Source organism: Parambassis ranga, chromosome 18 (genome assembly GCF_900634625.1).
Source record: "Parambassis ranga chromosome 18, fParRan2.1, whole genome shotgun sequence".
Lineage (NCBI taxonomy): Eukaryota > Metazoa > Chordata > Actinopteri > Ambassidae > Parambassis > Parambassis ranga.
In genome coordinates this window covers 4,919,021-4,937,323 of record NC_041038.1, presented here as the reverse complement: position 1 = coordinate 4,937,323, position 18,303 = coordinate 4,919,021, and the positions used below count along the sequence as shown (strand labels likewise).

The following is an 18,303-nucleotide window of genomic DNA, read 5'->3' as shown; positions in this document are numbered from 1 at the left end:
TGATTTACAAAAACATGTGTGTTTGTGTTATAGTTAGCTTAGCAACACTTCCTCATTAGTGTATGCCTTCTGCTATGTTGCTCTTAAAGATTAAATGAAAAAATAGTTTCTTGGTCAACAGGCTGGAGAGAAGCATTACCACCCCACATGTGCCCGCTGTGCCCGCTGTGAGCAGATGTTTGCAGAGGGAGAAGAAATGTATCTGCAAGGTACACACAATAATCTTTAACTGTCACTTCAAACTTTCAGTTTGGAGCCTAACCGCAAAGGATTTCATAACCCTGTGGGTTTGCTTGCATTTAATGAACTGAGTTAGCAGCTTGGTGATTGACTCATGCATGCACATGTCTGCCTGAGTCACGCTGAAACACTCAGATGTTATTTATCGCTGCTGTGGCAACACTAAGTAGCAGCTGGTGCTTTGCCTTGGGTGGCCGAGTCGCTTCAGCTCTAACTGAACTGCTACTTCTGACATTAGGGTGGATTTATGTAGTGCTGGAAACAGCTCTCTGACATGATAAAAATGTCACTGTGACAGACAAGCAGCTGATATGCACATATTTTCTGGTCTTGATAAATTCAGAATATTTTCACTAGCTTCCTGGATGCAAAACAAAATATGTATGACCTCCACTGTTTGGAAGTGCATGTACTCAGGCTGAGTAGTTTGACAGTTTGAACTTGATTGCACTAGAAGAACACTCAGGCCATTACCAACAATGTTGCTGTGTTTCTGTGTTTTCAGGATCCTCTATCTGGCATCCTCCATGCAGGCAAGCAGCCAAGCAGGAGGAAAAGAGTAAGGTGGGTATAAGTCAAAACATATCTGTAACTGGCAAACGAGGTAAGACTCTCATGTTGCTAAATCCCAAACAGGACTACACAAACCACCCTTTGTTGTTGATGGTGTAATCTAGTCTGTGCATGGAGAGGGTTCTGTTAAGTGGATTAGTTGAAGTATTTCTCCCTTTATCTAGGATTTCCTGGAATCTCCCTGTGTCAATAGCCAAATGATTGCTGGGTATTTTGCCTATTTTTTTTAAACCTGTAAACAAAGAGTTGCCTTGACCGATTTGATTTGCTATGCAAACCTGAATGACACAGGAAGACAGTGGGAAATAAAACCAAAAGTGTGATCCCAAAGGCAAATTCCATTGAAATGAATGAAGGAGTTTCTTTGTAAGATACAAATTCAGTGTTATTTGTGGTAATGTGATCATATTTTATCATATCTCATACAATTTTCATATTTCATCTGGAATCAAGTCAAGAGTATTTATTGCACAAATATTGCTGATCCACAACAAGAAAGCTGTTCATAAAAATTCTTCTATAAAAGCTGAGGAGAAAAATGCAATTGACCAATCAGCCTTAATTAGAGGTGGCTTCAACTCGTTCTTTCTACTGATTACATAACTGCAGTACTGGCTGCTTTCCATGAGCATTAAAGCATTGCAGTTTGAAGCAACTCTTCTGGTTTTAGTGGTACTTTAGCAGCCTCGGTGCTTTACAGCCACTTGTCTGCACCTTCCTCCATCTCCCCTCATTCCTTTTCATCACCACCTCTCCTCCCCAGAAACAGGTCCGGATACAGCTCAATGACGTCCCTGAGCAGCAGGTCGGTCCTCCTGTACGCCCCTGCAACCAAAAACCCCACTCAACCCCAACTCCCAACAACCATCTGCTGCATGAGTTGATTTGTTTGACACCTTACTGCTGTATTACCTCATGCAGCCACACCCACTGGCCACCTACTGTAAAGACACAGTTTGATCAGCTGAGCAGTCAGTGACTGATGATGCTGATGATCAGCCTGTGCATGTACACAGATGGTTTAAAGAGATGTGGCAGTAGAATAGAGGGTAACACTCACACAACAGGACAGACAGAGTGGACATATCTGTTTTTATTTAATGATTAAATGTGTAAACAAAGCCTTCATTTGAAATGTTCACTCTGTCTTTCAGCTTGTGTGCTCAAATGATAACTGATGGTGCTTATCAGCCACACGGCACAGCTTCACTAATTGAACCACTGTGTGTGATATACTTGGGTGGAATTTTGTAATGATGCTTTTCACATTTTTTCTATAAGAAATTAACAATGAGTTGCCGTAGTATCTGGATGAAAATTCACCTACTCTTGTTGCATTTGCCTTGTTGGTCTATGATACAAATTAAGTGATTAACATGGGAAAAAATACGCCACCATTTTCTTTCAGCATACAAAAACAATAATTTTGTGTGTGTGTTGTGTCTCCTAGGTGACCCGGACTTCCTCTGAGAGTATCACTTCAGTGCCAGCATCCAGCGCCTCAGGTTCTCCCAGCCGAGTCATCTATGTAAGACCACTGCACCACCTCTTCTCACCATCAGGGGGCAGTAGATACACACAGTTTAGTTTTAGCTCTAAATGCTGTATACAATATTTTGGGGGGAATTGAACTCAAGAATGTGATTGATAATTAATTGGGTTGTCTTGGTTTTGTGGGCAGGCTAAACTAGGAGAAGAGATGCTGGACTACAAGGACCTGGCTGCACTTCCGAAGACCAAGGCCATTTATAACATAGACAGGCCTGACATGCTGTCCTACTCCCCCTACGTCAGCTACCCATCTGAAGAGAGGCACTATGGAGAGGTAGACTCATATCTTTCTTTTCCACTACTTCTTTTTTAAACCAGTAGTAGAAATGATAGTTGCTGAATAGAGTTGATTTGTTTGTTTTCAGTCTGTCGCCAATGAAAGAACATGTGACTGAGTAAACGTTATTTTGTAGCTTCTTTGCTGCCAGTTTTTTTTTACCACTTTGCTATACCTCCATCATCCTCCCTCCTTCTGTCCCCACTTAAAGTCATTCATCAATGCCACAGTCACCCTTCTCTCACAATCACATCCATTCCTTCGTGGTGCGGTCACAGCCTTACAGCCTCGAGCGTGTAAACTGAACCATACACACTCCATTCATCTCATCCACCCATCAGAGTGGACATCATTACTCACTGAATGATCACTCTCATTGCTGGATGATTAACTCATATACCCTCACATATGAGTTCGTCCTAATCATTGGCTCTCTCCTCGTCTTCATTTGCAGTCCCCCCAGCTGCTTTCTCCTACTCCTACGGAGGTAATGTGATGCACTTTGTCTCACTGTGGATGTCATGCAGCCTTTAGTGAATTCCTGTGTGTGTTTATGTGTGGGCACAAAGAAGTTACTGTAATTGGAAAGGGAAAACATACCTATAAAATGCTAAAGGATGCTTAAAGGATAATCATCATTTAAATGTGATAAACCTAATGGGGCAATAAAATACAGCTTAGTAGTGAGCAACAAATATATTGCTAAACCATGGATGGATTATGTGACAATGAGCCTCTGGGAACTAACACAAAAAAATATTTTTTGTTCATTTTTCATCTCTATGTAGTAAATTTGTGTTATGTTTTTTCTTTTTTTGTGGTCAATTTGCATCAGTGCTTGTTCTATATCTCCCAGTGTGTCTATATATACAACTGAGCCTATTTTGGGTCCATTCAGTAATCCATCCATGGAATTCTCAGATAAATGATCTGTTATTGTGCCTGTTCTCCTCAAGTTCCCTCTTGTTGTTGGTGGGGTAATAATAAGCTGGCTTAGTATATAAGTATATAATAGTAAATAATGCTAACCAGACAAGATATGTCAAAATAGATGAATAGATATTTGAATCATTTAATTATATGAATGCCTGTGCCAAGTATAGTAACAAGACTTTGTGCCATTATCGCTCTTTATTTAAGTTTAAGTGTTTTGTGTGGGGAAGTGAATATACAAACTTTATGCTGATTGTATGTCAGTGTATCATCATATGGATCGTATATTTTCTAATCTGCACATATTAAAACATATTTCTCTCCACTTTGAACAATACCGCTGTTTCCCCAGAGACTGCTGTTATCTTGACTCTTGTGTTCTTTGTGCAACATGATTGATCCGTCTCATTACAGCTATATCAGAGATGGAGTCCTGCCCACATTCCTATCTGATCTTGTAATTAAGGGCTGAGTCAGTACAATCATACTGACTTTCTTCTTTTCCTTTTGTGTTTGTGTATCTAGGGTGACGGGGAAAAGTCACCCCGTCAGCGGAGGCCCTCCAGCCCCAGCTCCAACAGCTCCCTGGGAGGCTACGGACGGTACACCCCGTCCCGCTCCCCTCAGAATTACAGCCGAGCAGGTATCAGCCACACAGTACAATACAGTATGCTGCTGCTTTCATGGAATTTTTGAATCAGCAAGAAATGATGTTCCATCACAATGATACTCTGCTGCTGACATGACTAACAGGAAACTAGATGATGGGAAAATGTACTGGCTTATTGTACTGTTCAGGAAAGGACATCTGCTGTATGCATCACAAATGATTCAGCACTTTCCTGTATTTTGAAAAGCATTCCCAGTGGTGACTCTAACCAAAGCTAGAAATTGAATTACATGCTCCTCCCTGCAAAATGAAACTAGAAAGCCATGATCTAAAAACCCTTGGGAAACAGTGTGACATCACTGCTTTAGAGCACACAAAGTAAATGTGATGGTGATGAATTGTAGTGTTTCTAACTGATGAACCATGGCGTGTTACACAGCTGGCAAGTCTGTTACATTTACAGTAGGCTTTTTTTCATGATTGATCTTGCCATCCAGCCACTGAAAAGTATCTCAGCATGCAGCACCTCTGGCTTGAACCCAGTAATTCAGTCTGTCTCCTGTGATCTGATTGGACATCCAGGACCAGAGGTACACCTTGGTGGTAGATACAGCAGCCATGCCTGTGATTCCAGTTCCCTCCCCTTACCCCCAGCCCTTGCAGGTGGCGTCAAGTACCCCTCCACCTGGGCCAGGGACTCATCCTCCCTTCCTGTCTACTATTCTGGTGGGGCAGAAGGGAGTGGCAGCGCTGGTGGTGGTAGTGGCAAGCACTCACCCTTACCAACAGGGGGCAGTGCAGGCTTGTCTTTACACCTAAACCCCACCACTTTGGCCATGCTGCAGCAGCATAACTACATCCCATACTTCAGAGGTATCAAAGCACGACTGAGACCAAGACTTTGTCTGAAGCATACCCTGGATGAGATGCTGGATCTGTTGCTGCTGTCAAAACTCCAAAACTCCAAATAAGCCTGTATTTGAAAGAGATCCCAAAGTGATTCCTAGGCAGAAAGGAGGCATGGAAACCTTATGTTTTGGAACATAAATGTAAAACCTTGAATCTATTGGACAGCAGCACGGCAGCAACACACCAGTCCAGTCTGTTTTTGACTGAGATCGAAGGTCCTGCAGAATGGAGTGCTGTGATGCAACCACTCTGACTCTGACTTTTTTGGCATGGGCTGCGTAAAGCACCAAATTAATCATGTGTTGGAAAGTCTCACTCTGGGTATCTCAGTTGGCCTTAATGGGAAACAGAACGTCTGTCTTGGTGTGCTCTGCATTTGGGTCTATAACCACTGTTTGATAACTCATAAAGGTTTGTTGGACTGAAGCCATGAAACTGCTAATTCTATTCACGATATCACACATTGCTGAAATCAACATCACAAACCAGAACTGCACACATTCCCCTGCACGTTGTAACCCCTGCTAAAAGGCCTCTCCATCCTACTCCCTTTGGTTAATTTTCTCCCCATTCCCTGATCTCCCTCACCCCTCAGGGTTCAAACAGGACCCCCTACCCGACCCTAAACCTAGGACATCCCTGCATCTCAGTTTACCTCCTCCTAACGGTAAAGAGTAGTCTTTCTCTTTTCTGTGTTTCCCCTCCCTCCCCTCAGTGGAATGGTTAGCAGGTTTTGTGATGTTGTCCGGTATTGTGGTGTTGTTGCGTTTCATGGGGTGCATCAAGGTACATACATAGGACCACCACAGTTTGCTTGCCCTGTTCACTTGTGTCTGTGGACGTGGTTGTTGTTGTCATGCATGTAGACATTTGGTTTTAAGGAAGGTTGAGGATGATTTCATTTTTGTGCCTGTCTGATCCAGTTGTTTGCCTGCCATTGACCTCTAATCTACTTTGTGCTTTTTCCTGAATGATCCCTTGTTCTCTGTCATGTGTCAGGTTTTGTACCCTTGGTGTTTATCTGCTCTTTTCCCGAAAGAGAGTGCAGGTCTTGTGTTCTGATGACAGATAATAAGATGTAATTGGCAGAGAATCATTGGATGTGTTTGCTGTTATGCCAATAAATTACATAAGGTCAAAGTATTGCTTATCAGGATTTTGTAAGAATGACTCCCTAGACTGAGACACTGTCATATATTGAAATGCAAGCCAAGTAGATAAGTCTTTGGACACTCTGCAATGCATGCATCTGGTATGTTAGCCATCTGTAAATCCTATCTTCTGACCTCATAGTGTGTTTTTAACAGCAAAAGCTGACTGAGTTTGAAGGAGAATGTACTTCTGGCCTGCAATTCCGTGGTTACACAGGAAAAACAAATCTCACTTTAGCACATGTAAAACCTATTACACCCCCAATAATGGATTTTTGGACCAATACCAATATTTTCTGCTTCAAAACATGCAGGTATTGATCATGCAGGCTTCATCCATCAGAAAGCTGTGCAACAGAAATGCCAAAACTCAGAAATGTGAATTCAAATGTTTATTTAATAACAGCATTTTATGAGTTCATAGTTTGAATTTTAAAGCAGCATTAAGTTCATATGTATGCCAATTTTATTTACAGGCAATCTTTACTTCAAGTACCATGTTGTTTTTTTACTTTTTAAAATGCTTAAAGTAGGACAACATTTTTCTTACAGTCAGATTAAAAGGAGGGAAACAGCATGAACTTCTACTCCGATGTTTTGCAGAGAAAATCACGAACACGCGATCCATGGTTTTGGTGGTTCCTTCATGACAGGGTGGAGAGGCTGATGGGAAGATGAAAAAGATTAGTGTGGGGAGGGAAAGGGGGTGCTGACCGAGCTGTAATTTTGGAATCTGGTTGCCGAGGCTCCTGTTTGGAGCTCATGCTCAGGTTTTGTTGAAGTTTCCTGTTAGTCTTTTTTTATTTATGTATTGAGGTCACCTAATGTCACTGTAAGCAACACTTTGTCTTATGATGAAGAAAAATGGAGGAAAGAATAATGCATGCTTTTGTTTTGATCCCCCCCGATGCCTTGGTAATGATCCTAAACCATTGTATATTTTCTGATATTGTTGGTTTTTGATGATTGCATTGTGTAATCTGTTCAGATAAATTGTAATGCATCTCCTCCCAAACTCCCTTAGACTCCTACCTAAGCTCCAGATGTTTGTTTGGAGGATGTGCCCTACATTTACATCTGCACTAACAGTACTCTGGTGTGTATGTGTGTATGTGTGTTTCAGAGCATGTGTGTGTGTGTGTATGGTTGCGTGTTTGTGAACGAGATCACTCAGTCGGTGATCTCATTCACTTGCATCCAGATCACTGCAGATGCTTCGGAGGGGAGAGGAGTTTGTCTTCAATCAGCTAACACACTCTCTCACACACACAGACACACTCTGTGTTCCTCCCTCAAAGCTCTGGATGTAGAGTGTTTATTACTTTTGGCATCTAGCATGTCAGTGACTCCATCACCCAGCCTGCCCCAGATACACAACAGGGGTGGACCCTGTGTTTGATCACAGATAAAATACACACTGTGACACTGTGTATGGCAGTGTGATCAAGTCATTGGTGTGAATATTTTTTAACTATAGCTTCATATTCTAACTGTATAAGTATGCTTACCATAACACTGCTTCTTTGCCCCCAATACCCTTTGTCGTCTCCCAAACCCTTCCCCTTTGGACTTTCATATATCCCACCCTCTGAAGGCAGTGAAAGTGGTCGGAGTACCCCCAGCTTATCCACCCATTCCGATGGCAAATCCCCCTCTTCTACATACATGCCTGCTCCCCGGCATTTCCACATACCAGGTAGGCTATAACCTCTCCGCTTGGCTCGCAGCTCAGCTCACAGTTTTCTCTTTATAAACTACGTGTGCATAACTGATGTGGAGATGAATTACAAGATAAGATCACAATTAAACAAGAGTCAGACACGCTGTCTATAAATAACTGGTGCTTGATATTAAAGTTTAACCACCAAGCTAAGATGTACTTCACTAAAGTTCTCTGTGCTAAGCACCAAAATAAGTTCAAAATAACTCAAACACTGGAGGACGGCCAATGCAAGTGTCTGGGTGGGCTTTAGTTCTTTTTGTTTTAACCTGACCGCTTTATCTCGAGTTATATTCATACACGTCGTTTCCAGGTCACGTCTAGCAGTTTGCTGGTAAAGCAGATGATCTTTAACTCAAAGTTTCTTGAACCACATACAGGTGCATTTCTGGTGAGTTGGTCATTGGTATTTAGGAGTTAAAGCACAACCTGTAATGCTAAACCTTAAAAGACAACCTTTTTTAAAAACAGAATCAGAATCAGAATTACTTTATTTATCCCCAAGGGGAAATTCTTACAACGTATGCGTCCACGTCCTTTTTTCAGGGATTGGTCTAGATTTCTGCATTCTCTCAAGTATAATGGATGTAGAAGACATTTGACTTATGGTGCTCATAAAAACTCAATACCAAACATCTCTTTTTATAAATCATGACTTGAATTCAAGTTAACACAAATTGTTCTAAACAAATTTGTTCCTACGTGAAGTTATTCACAATAAGTGTATTTCCTTAAGTAGCTGACTCTTAAGTATCTTGACCTCTGGAGAGATTAATTGTTGAGGTAGTTTGGACAACTGCTACGAGCGTCCCCTAATGGTACGCCAGGCGTAGTCTGCTGGGTGGCACGATTTGGTACGGATGCTGTAGGTACCTGCTGGCCTGGGTATGGCTCTATGATGGATGTCTCTGCCAGTTTAGAGACTAGCGGGATATATGTTCATTGCTATAGGTGTTGAGCATCACAAGCCAAGTGGCATCTGCTACCATTGTAATGAACAGAAGGCAGAAATCTGGCTTTGGAATTTAATTATGTACCTTATCCTGTGTCTATACTGTGTGTTAATGATCTGACACAAGATCCCACCACTTAGAATCATGTGTCCAATACTTTTGGATTAGAATTGACATTAAACTGTGTATCCTTCATTACTTTCTCAAAGAGGAAAATCTTTTCAAAGAGGGAGAAACCCCCCTTATGTTGGAAGCAAGTTAAGTGGAAAAAACAGCCAATGATTACCCATATAATAGCTTTCATATTCATTGTCCCTGTTGCATATGGATATTGTTTCAGATGCTGGCAGGCACTGAAACAAGCCAGAAAAAAGGCCCACATGTGTTGTTTTATTGTGAGTCATGTTTCTGCTGTGGATTAATGTGTGACAGTTGTTACTATGCATCTATGTCAGAGGCCTGTCTGGGTCCACTGACACTAAGATGGATTAGATCAGCCTCATACTGTACTGTCCCCATCGTCCTCCAGAGACACTTCATGCAACAAAAAGCAAGCCATTTCTTTAGAGTTGTGATGTTATTAATGGAAGTGTCCTTTTTGAATGATTTAATCTTTCTACTGGCTTTGGGCCATGTGTGGTTTCTGATATTATTCTTTGAATTGCTCTGACCAGTAAATTAAGATATATTTGATGTGTTGCATGAGTAATAATACATTTGCCAATGTTTCTGAGGTGCCATAATTCAATTGACCAATGTCTTGTGTTGAATCAAGCTATCCTGCGCCCCCGTTTGCTTCTTCAGAATATCTCATCCCCCAGTAACTGCTAACTCATGCTTCTTTTTCTCCATTCTCTCTCTTTCTTTCTCCCTCCTCTCCATGTTGGCTTCTTCCATTTTCTTCCCTCTGCTCTGTTCCCATCTTCAGAGACTATGGTCAAAGATAATATCTATAGAAAACCCCCCATCTACAAACAGCATGGTACAGTCCACTTCCTCTTTTAACACCTACTTCTCTGGTCTGGTCTCTGCACGATGTGTTGCATGTCACCTGTCAAGTCATCTTGTTTATCTCCTCCCAATTTCTAAACCCTGTCTAGTAGACTTTGAATCTACATGCATAGTGCTAATGGAAGAGTACTGCACCCATTCCATGTTAAAAAATGAAACAAACCTATGATGGTACCTGCTGTATGACTCATCTCTAAGAGCATCATTTCTAATACAATATCAACCTGCAGTAGCAAGTTAGGGCTCTTGATTGGGGTCTGGCGGTACCATCATGTTGCGGTCATTGACTGAGTGGTAGAAACAAAGTCTACATAGTGTACCCACAATCTCTGTATCTGATTTGACACAGCGACTCATTTTTAACCTATCTGGGACTGTAGCTGATCAGGACTGGGCCCCATGGGTGTTGTTTTGCTCATCCTGTCCATGCATGTCTGCACTCATCTCACCAGCTCATTTGTTGGTTTTGGTGGTGATGCTGTGACCATGTGTACACTGTGAATGGTTGGGTACATGAATCACTTTGTATGGTGGCATTAGTGTTTGTGCTCACTGTGTTTCACCTTTTAAACATAATGTTTGTGTCTAGATTGTGGTGTTTGGTCTTCACTCTAGTTAGGTTTCGAGCTTTTCGTTGCACATCTACAGTATGGTGCACCACATGGCAGGATTACCTGCCATAAAATGCATGATCATGGGACTCCAGGGAGCTGTTATCACCTCTATCACACAAGGAAGTAGTCATCTTTATCACACATGACAAGTAAATCAGCTGCATATGGCATAGTCCTACAGATTTATGAGCTGGCTGTCAGCAGCGTTGTTGTATGCATTCAGGCAGACATTATGTCACCGTCTTGTCTGGTTGTAAACTGTGTTTTGAATCAGTTGCACCTACTATGTAGAAATTTGGTCAACAAATATTTTTATACAAATATTACAAATATGTCAAAATTAACATAGTTTTGTTCAGTATGCTAACACAATATATACTACTGTCTACCAACTTTCGAAGTAAACTACTTTAAGCTATATTTTAGATAAAACTGTCCATATCACACATCCACTAACACTGCATTAGGCTACTGTAGTTAACCGATAGCTAGGCAGTATATGTGAAATGAATGTCTGTAAGAGATATATCTCTATTCTCCAAGAGCATCAAGGTGACATGTGTCTGCCCCCAATTCTCTTAAGTGTTTTTCATCAAGGAACAGCCACACCAATGCTTATATGTGTTAGTGAACTAGCTAATGTTAGCATATGTGATTTATGGGTTGGGCATAATTAGTGGATCAACTATGCATTTCAGCCTAGAGCTACTTTTGTAATCATCCATGAAGGGGATAGATGGGGCTTTTAATGCTAACCAGGCCTGTCGATGCTAAAGCTCCCACAGTGTGTGAAGCCCTTTAGATGTAAATGTAAGTGGTTGATATCCACTTACTGCAACTCTGTGCATGCAGAGCCCCAGAACCCTGTAGATGCTGTCTGCAGCTGATGATGATGTCATGGTTTACACTAGAGTCAACAGTGCAGTACAGTGGAGCTGAGAGGCAGATGATCCAGCACATTAACTGTGACATCCTGTAACATGTGACTGTTTTACAGCTTCTAGAACATCCTGGCAGGATGGTGAGGATAGCAAGGTGGGTCTGTGTGTACAGTTTGTGTGTGTGTTTTTTATCTGTCTTCTTTCAAGTCATTTTCTTAAACTTATACTGTACATCCATGAACTAATTTACTAACTCATACTTTACCATCATCCATCACTTCTTTCCATCTTTCTGTCTCTTTCTGTCGCTCGCTTTCTTTCTGTCTTTAGAGGACCAGTTGGATGATCTTGAAGAATGAGATTGATGGTCAGATGGGACCTGAAGACCTGGATCCCCGTAAATCGACCTGTAGTCTGCCCACTGACACCTCCCAGCCGAGTGAGTAACCATTCACAAACTCAATTAGATATAGAACTTGTGCAGGATCTAGAAGAGGTTGCTGTCGTTCTGTTTCAGAATAGCTTGTTCGTTGAACTTACTTATTTTTTTGTTATCTTAATAAACATCTTTGCTTGCAGATTTCCCCTACAACAAGTCTGCATCTTTACCCGGCTATGGAAGGAACGGCATCTATAAGGTGAGCTGCCAAATTTGTGTAAGTATATGTGATGTCTTTGGATGGGTAAAACCACAAAAGCATGTTTTGTTTATCTTTTCTTATTCTGTCACCCACTGTGTTAGAGAAGTATAGGCCTCTCTGTTTACCAGGCTTCAAATCAACACTTTCCACAGCCTCCCAGTTTTTCCTAATCATCAGAGGAAACCTCAGAGTAGCATTTTAGGTATTTTAACTGTTCTGCCCTAAATATTCCCACTCATCCACTGATGTGATATCGCTACTCTCCCTCTGTGTTTGTTGATGGATAGAGGACAGGCAGACAAAACAGAAACAAAGAAGGTAGTGAAAAGCTCTGGAGCCAGAGTAGTTTAATGGCACAAAATATACTAAATAATAAGCAAATGATCACTTATTGTAGAAAGAAAGTGCAACAAGAAAAAAATCTGGACTTATGGAAAATTCAAATCAAAATACTTAATCAAATTGTAAGTGAAAAACTACTCAAAAAATGATATACACTAAGAAGACTTACAGGGTTTCTAAAGTTTTCTCAGTTCATGATAAAGTGATGTGAGCAGACCTTTAGAATGACGTGTCACACTGACCTCCCCTCGGTCACCCTGAAAGAATGTGGGGGCAAACAAAACAAAGCAGTGACTAAAAGACTTTCTGATGAATCTTGGCTTTGACAGAGAGCAGGGCTGTTATTGGCAACATGTAACGGGACATCTGAATGATAGTCCAACTGTGTGTCTGTTTAATGTGCGTGTTCCCTGCAGGCTGCTGATATGGTGGAGGATGAAGTGGATCCAGACTCCCACAGCTGGGGAGGCATGAGAGGTGAGAGGGAGCTAATACTCAGTATGAGTATACACTTTCTTTGGACTACTGTTGATGATGTGTCTCACTACTACTGACCAGATAAAAATACTCTAAGGGAGGATTATTTGGCAGTATTGTCATAGAGCAGTGATTTTAGCCTTGAATTTGTTTTAGTCAGTCACCACATTAAGGTAGTATTTTATTAAGGATCCAAAAAATTGATCACACAAATCTGTGATCTATTTGCTTCACTATTGTTGCTTTAGCTCGCAGACTTGATCCCCAAAACAGAACCTTTCTCTCCACATAAAAGCATGAAGGAGTGTATCATGTTTCCTGTGTGAAGATCTTAGTTTATAATCCCTGATTGCATTGCATATACATTGTGACCAAGCATGTAGAGTCCTGCTGCCAGATCAGGTCCTGTCCTGGGGAGGTGATGTCATTTTTCCAGCTGCAGAGTTATTGCAGCGTGTTTACCGGTGCATGTGTGTACAGTGCTGCAGAGCGAGTTGACAGAATTCCAACCTCGTAAGAGTCGTTTATAACGCTGTTTGACGCCTTTGAAACCCAGGATTTTGGTCCACAAGGTGCAATTTACTTTCATGCTAGTTTTCATAATAGCTCTGCAATTCAAATAAAAAGTAATTGTTCCACCAGCATTAATGTTGTCTTTTCTGTCTCACTCTTTTCCTCCTCAGAGTACAAGGTAAGAGTTTGTTTATACTTTACAAATATTCCTTAATATTCTTGGCAGGTTTGTTTGGACATCAGATAGTAATTGTGTTCCCCAATAAATTTCCCACAATGCTTACTCTGTGTGTGCCAGATCTACCCGTATGAAATGCTGGCAGTGACGCATAGAGTGAAAGTGAAGCTTCCCAGAGACGTGGATCGCACCAGACTGGAGGTAATCTTCCTTTCCCTGCTTTGTCCCCGACTCCCTTCTATCCACAGGTCATTAACAAGCCTGAGAAAATGTGGAGTTGTGGCTTTAAGTCTGGATTCTGTGGTTCAGGTCAGGCAGCTAAGCCAGGTGGGATAAAGCCAAAGCTTAGAGAGGTGCCATCTGCAGTTATTTTAAAGGTGGATAAACTGTGATCTGATGGTTTTTTTGAGTTTGCACAGTGTGTGGCCAAAGGTATGTGGACATGAATGTATTATAGAAGTTTTAAATGTAGTATTTGGGATGATCTGTGTACCTGTCCACAGATTAAAACTCTTGAGACACACAAATGAAATGCATACTTTTTTTGGCTGTGATAGTTCCGCCATTTTTTTGTGTATAGTATTGGCAAAATTCTGAACTTTGTAAGTCATAAATCAGATTTTGATCCCTTTTTCAGCTGTTATTTAGACTCAGATATGTGTACAGTTTAACACCTAGTTTAATCTTTTTTTCCTGATGCCTTAACTGTGGTGCCATTTCAGAAGTTTTTCCTTTCATTGCTGGAAATTTGAATGTTACATCACACACTAGTCAACAGTGTTTTTTCCAACAGCTTTGGTTTGGCCCTTTGTTTGAACATGACAGTACTCCTGTGCAAATGCCAGCTTTATTCAGAAGTGAGTTTTCCCACAGCTTTGACCTGAACTCCACCCAGAAGCACCTCTGGATGATAAAGTCTGGCTCTCAGTCAGTATATACCCGGCTCCTCAAGTGCTTGCTGGTGGAAAGTCTGACATCAGAAGAGTTGGAAGAGTAGCACTGACGATCGCATGTAATATAATGTAGGGGAGTCCACATAGTTTTGGTCATATGGTTCAGGTTTCTGCAGAAAGAAGCTTCAAGTTGAAGCAAAATAAATGTGATGTGGATTTTATTGAAATATGAGTATAATTGGTGGTGGTGCTTCTTGCTCTTACCCTGGGTCACAGCAAGTTTAACCCACATTCAGCCTTATAATAAGAATTAAACATAATGACTCAAAATAACTAATTTCCTGTAGCTGTAATTCTTACACTGCACATTTTACAGTTCAAACGTGAAAACAGGATGTTTCAGTCATTAAAGTAAACCATTTAAAAACATCTGATTGTGGTTGCAACTTGTAGTACAGAGCTGAGGCTTCAACCTTCAGTGACCTGAACATGAGAAGGTTTGGTTTATGGAAATAAAGTCCCAGGAGGCGGTTAGTCGGGATCCAAGGTGTTACTGATGCAAGAGTTCCTCTCTATGGTCGGGAACATTGGTCTGTAGTCACATTATCAATGTGTCAGACACACTCCAACCACTGACACATACAAATCAGCAGCTTAACTTCCATCAAACCTGAAAAACTGTTAAATGCATGGTCACCACACTGCGGTTTATGCAAACAATATCAGCTGTCAGATGTGTTTAGACAGACAGGAGATTTTCCAGCCAAAGTATTTTCAACAATCTTCATGGCAAATCATTTTATACATGATTGTATGATTTCTAAAAAAGAAAAAAAAGGCAATGTTATAATCATTTTTACACCTGCAGGGTGGATATGCAGGAAAAGGGTTACCGTATTTCTTCTAATAAAGCTGCAGTTCTGAAGAAGAACTGCTGTAACGGGCACTGCACATTTTTGACTGTAGCCTCAGCCTTTTGCTGCTTGTTTGGCCCATACCACTCTGTGGCTGGAATGACTCTGCACTAGTGGTGTCAAATGATCAAATGCATTTTGAGAAGAACGTCTTACCACCATGTCATTATCCTGTCAACGCTACGTTAGGTGAAAAATATAAGGGATGTGGATATTTGTGCCTTAGGGTGAAAACCTATCTTCCACATCCCTCCTCATGTAGTGTGTAGGATTTGTAAGCAGGTGATTGGCTGTTTCACACCGGTCGTCTGCTTCCAATCTGCTATCACTGCCATCACAGAAACACACACATGCAGGAGACACTTTAGCAGGTTTTGTTTCAGACCTAAATCAGTACCATGCATGTTTTTATTCCATGCTGTACTTCTGACATTTACAGAGGAGTTACTGAGCATTGGCAGCTTTAGCTAAGCTGGCTTTGGGTTGCAGTTTTGTTTGGAAGGACTTCTGAGACACACAATTGAATTTGGTGTTAAACCTCAGAACCACAGAAGGCAATGTAACACCTGCTTGTGTGGTGAAGACAAACATCAGAGCTGGATGTCTAGTGTAGAGTTAAAAGCTGCTACTGATCTACGTGCAGCAAAACTATTTTGTGAGGCTAATATAGCAGCTAGCTGTGGATTCATAATATTCCCAGCCAATCACCAATTCACATTATTGTCTGACAATGATGGAGCCTGAAGTACCTTTGTCTTCTGGCCTTTTCTCTTCCAGAGACACCTATCTCCTGAGGACTTCCAGCAGGTTTTCGGCATGACCCTGGATCAGTTTGACCGCCTGGCTCTCTGGAAAAAGAACGACATGAAGAAGAAGGCGCGACTTTTTTAGACAGAAAGGGAAAAAAATAGCTGAGCAACATCTCAACAAGCATCTGGATGGAAACAGAAATATCTATATATGCACCGCCATGATACCCCTCTATACTTTCCTTCTGTAAAACGCCGTGCCGCCTGCCCGTGAAGCCACAGAGAAGGCGCTCCGTGGGGGGACACTTTCACGATGTGGAGGCAGCACCTATAGCTTTTTGTATGCAGTGTGGTCCGACAGACAAACCCTCTAGAAGAGGATGAGGAGCTGCATTTGCATGGCCTGTGTTGATGCTCCTCGCCTCCCATGTGGTTTCTGCACCCCCACCCCTCCCCCCATCCTGATGCTTTCATAGACCCTGACTAAAATAACAGCTTTTTCTAATTCTCATGCAGGCCTGCCTCCAGGTTTCTGTGGTGTTCGACTGTTTAATGTGCGCTGAGTTCTCATTGTATCATCTGCGCTGCCTTCTCTCTCTCTCTGGCTGTGTCAATCCACTTCATTTATACACCTTTGCCATCACTGTAGGACAGTGAAGAGACTGCAAAAAATATTCAGGCCAAAGACAGGGATAAGAATCTCTGATCTTTAGCAACTGTCAGAAAGCACCTTAACATACGCTTTTGTTTTTCTGTTGCTTTCTTTTTATGCAGAGTTGGCCGGGTAGGTTCAATGTGCGCGCTGATATCTTTCACAAGCCTCTTGTAAATCAGTGCAGACAGAGGGGCCAGGGATTCACAGACAGGGTGTGCAGAGGTTTCAAACACTCACATCAAGGCAATAAGAAAATATTTTTGTAAGCTATTTTTGACTTCTGGAATGGATCCTTAAACCGATCATGAGACACAGCTGAGAAATATCACTGTTTTGTTACTACAAAAAAAAGCCCATAAGCTTCACAGACCTGCAGCGGCACTTAAGCATAAGAAGTGAGGTCTTGCTCAATTTAAAACTGTGTTATATGTTTGTTGTTTGGAAGCATTGTCGTGTGCAGTAAAAGCTGTGCGCTTAAGTCTATCAGCTTCGCTTGATTTTCCTGGACTCCATCAACTAACATACTATAAGATGTATGTGAACATATACTGGACATATACCAGATTTGTCTGTCATGGTGTGTAACTCTATAGGCATGCATGAGGATGGGAAAATGGCGTTTGTCCACTGACTTCAGATTAGAGTGATTGATATAATTGAAATGCCCGGGTCATCTGCTTACAATTATAGCTTGTGTTAGGTATTTATTTAATTGCAATATTGTTGAGGAGGTGATTTTATTTTGAAATCTAAAGGGTGTAGTGTCAGACGCCTCACAGAGAAGTATGCTTTTGAAGAGATACATATCAAATTTTGAGTTGAATAACCTGAGTGTCAAATCAAATGTTGCTCCTGTAAGTAACACTAACACTAACTGTTGTCCTCTTTCTAATATCCATCTGCTATTAAAGTGCTTTATCCAAACTACAGAGTCACTATGGCTTTATCAAATGGGGAAAACAGTTATAGATACTCAGTGAGGAGTCTGTGTGTTCTTTGAGTACTGCCTCCTAAGATTACATTTATATAAAAAAATATTGTTTGTAAGTAAAATGATTGGCAAATGGTAAACAATATTATTTGACTTATTTGGTCATGAAATTTGTTTCTTTTTGTTATCTACTGTTTGTTAGTTCATAGCATGAATGGTTAAAAGCTATAAGAAAATGCAACAGTGTTTGACCAATCTATTTTTGGGTTAAATCTAATCTAAAATCACATGATCACACAATCTACGCACATCCCACCAGGGAACCAGTATCTATATTCAGATTCTTATGTATCATATAATGTACTTGTTTTTTTTGTACTCACCGGTTTATTTTAAAGGGGCATAAACTGTTAAAAAATGCAGTAAAAATACAGGCCACAGTGCTGCAAGCCAATCACTGTAATTTACTGTAAGGTCATTTAATTTACAGTAAATTACGCTTAAATTAAGCTTGAGAGAGTGGCAAATGACAAAAACTAGCAAATCTGTGTCACTTTTGGGGGACATTTTGTGTCCACATTAATATT

General features: G+C 41.1%; 1 protein-coding gene across 17 annotated transcripts in view; it reads left to right on the top strand.

Moving 5' to 3' along the window:
* ablim2 (actin binding LIM protein family, member 2) overlaps positions 1-17,709 on the top strand; it is a 53,992-nt gene extending 36,283 nt beyond the window's left edge. For 3 of the 17 annotated variants that reach the window (XM_028428739.1, XM_028428734.1, XM_028428737.1), the window contains 17 exons: positions 122-209; positions 746-804; positions 1,577-1,618; positions 2,264-2,341; positions 2,495-2,638; positions 3,096-3,128; positions 4,100-4,217; positions 4,767-5,057; positions 7,839-7,940; positions 9,846-9,899; positions 11,540-11,577; positions 11,754-11,862; positions 12,003-12,061; positions 12,823-12,883; positions 13,567-13,574; positions 13,695-13,775; positions 16,159-17,709. In XM_028428739.1, coding sequence (XP_028284540.1) covers positions 122-209; positions 746-804; positions 1,577-1,618; positions 2,264-2,341; positions 2,495-2,638; positions 3,096-3,128; positions 4,100-4,217; positions 4,767-5,057; positions 7,839-7,940; positions 9,846-9,899; positions 11,540-11,577; positions 11,754-11,862; positions 12,003-12,061; positions 12,823-12,883; positions 13,567-13,574; positions 13,695-13,775; positions 16,159-16,272 — 1,479 coding nt within the window. In that variant the 3' untranslated portion in view covers positions 16,273-17,709. Of the gene's footprint in view, positions 1-121; positions 210-745; positions 805-1,576; positions 1,619-2,263; positions 2,342-2,494; positions 2,639-3,095; positions 3,129-4,099; positions 4,218-4,766; positions 5,058-7,838; positions 7,941-9,692; positions 9,818-9,845; positions 9,900-11,539; positions 11,578-11,753; positions 11,863-12,002; positions 12,062-12,822; positions 12,884-13,566; positions 13,575-13,694; positions 13,776-16,158 lie in introns of those variants that run through there. The other 14 variants (XM_028428738.1, XM_028428745.1, XM_028428736.1 and 11 more) reach the window with 12 other exon arrangements.
* The last annotated feature ends 594 nt before the right edge of the window (positions 17,710-18,303 follow it).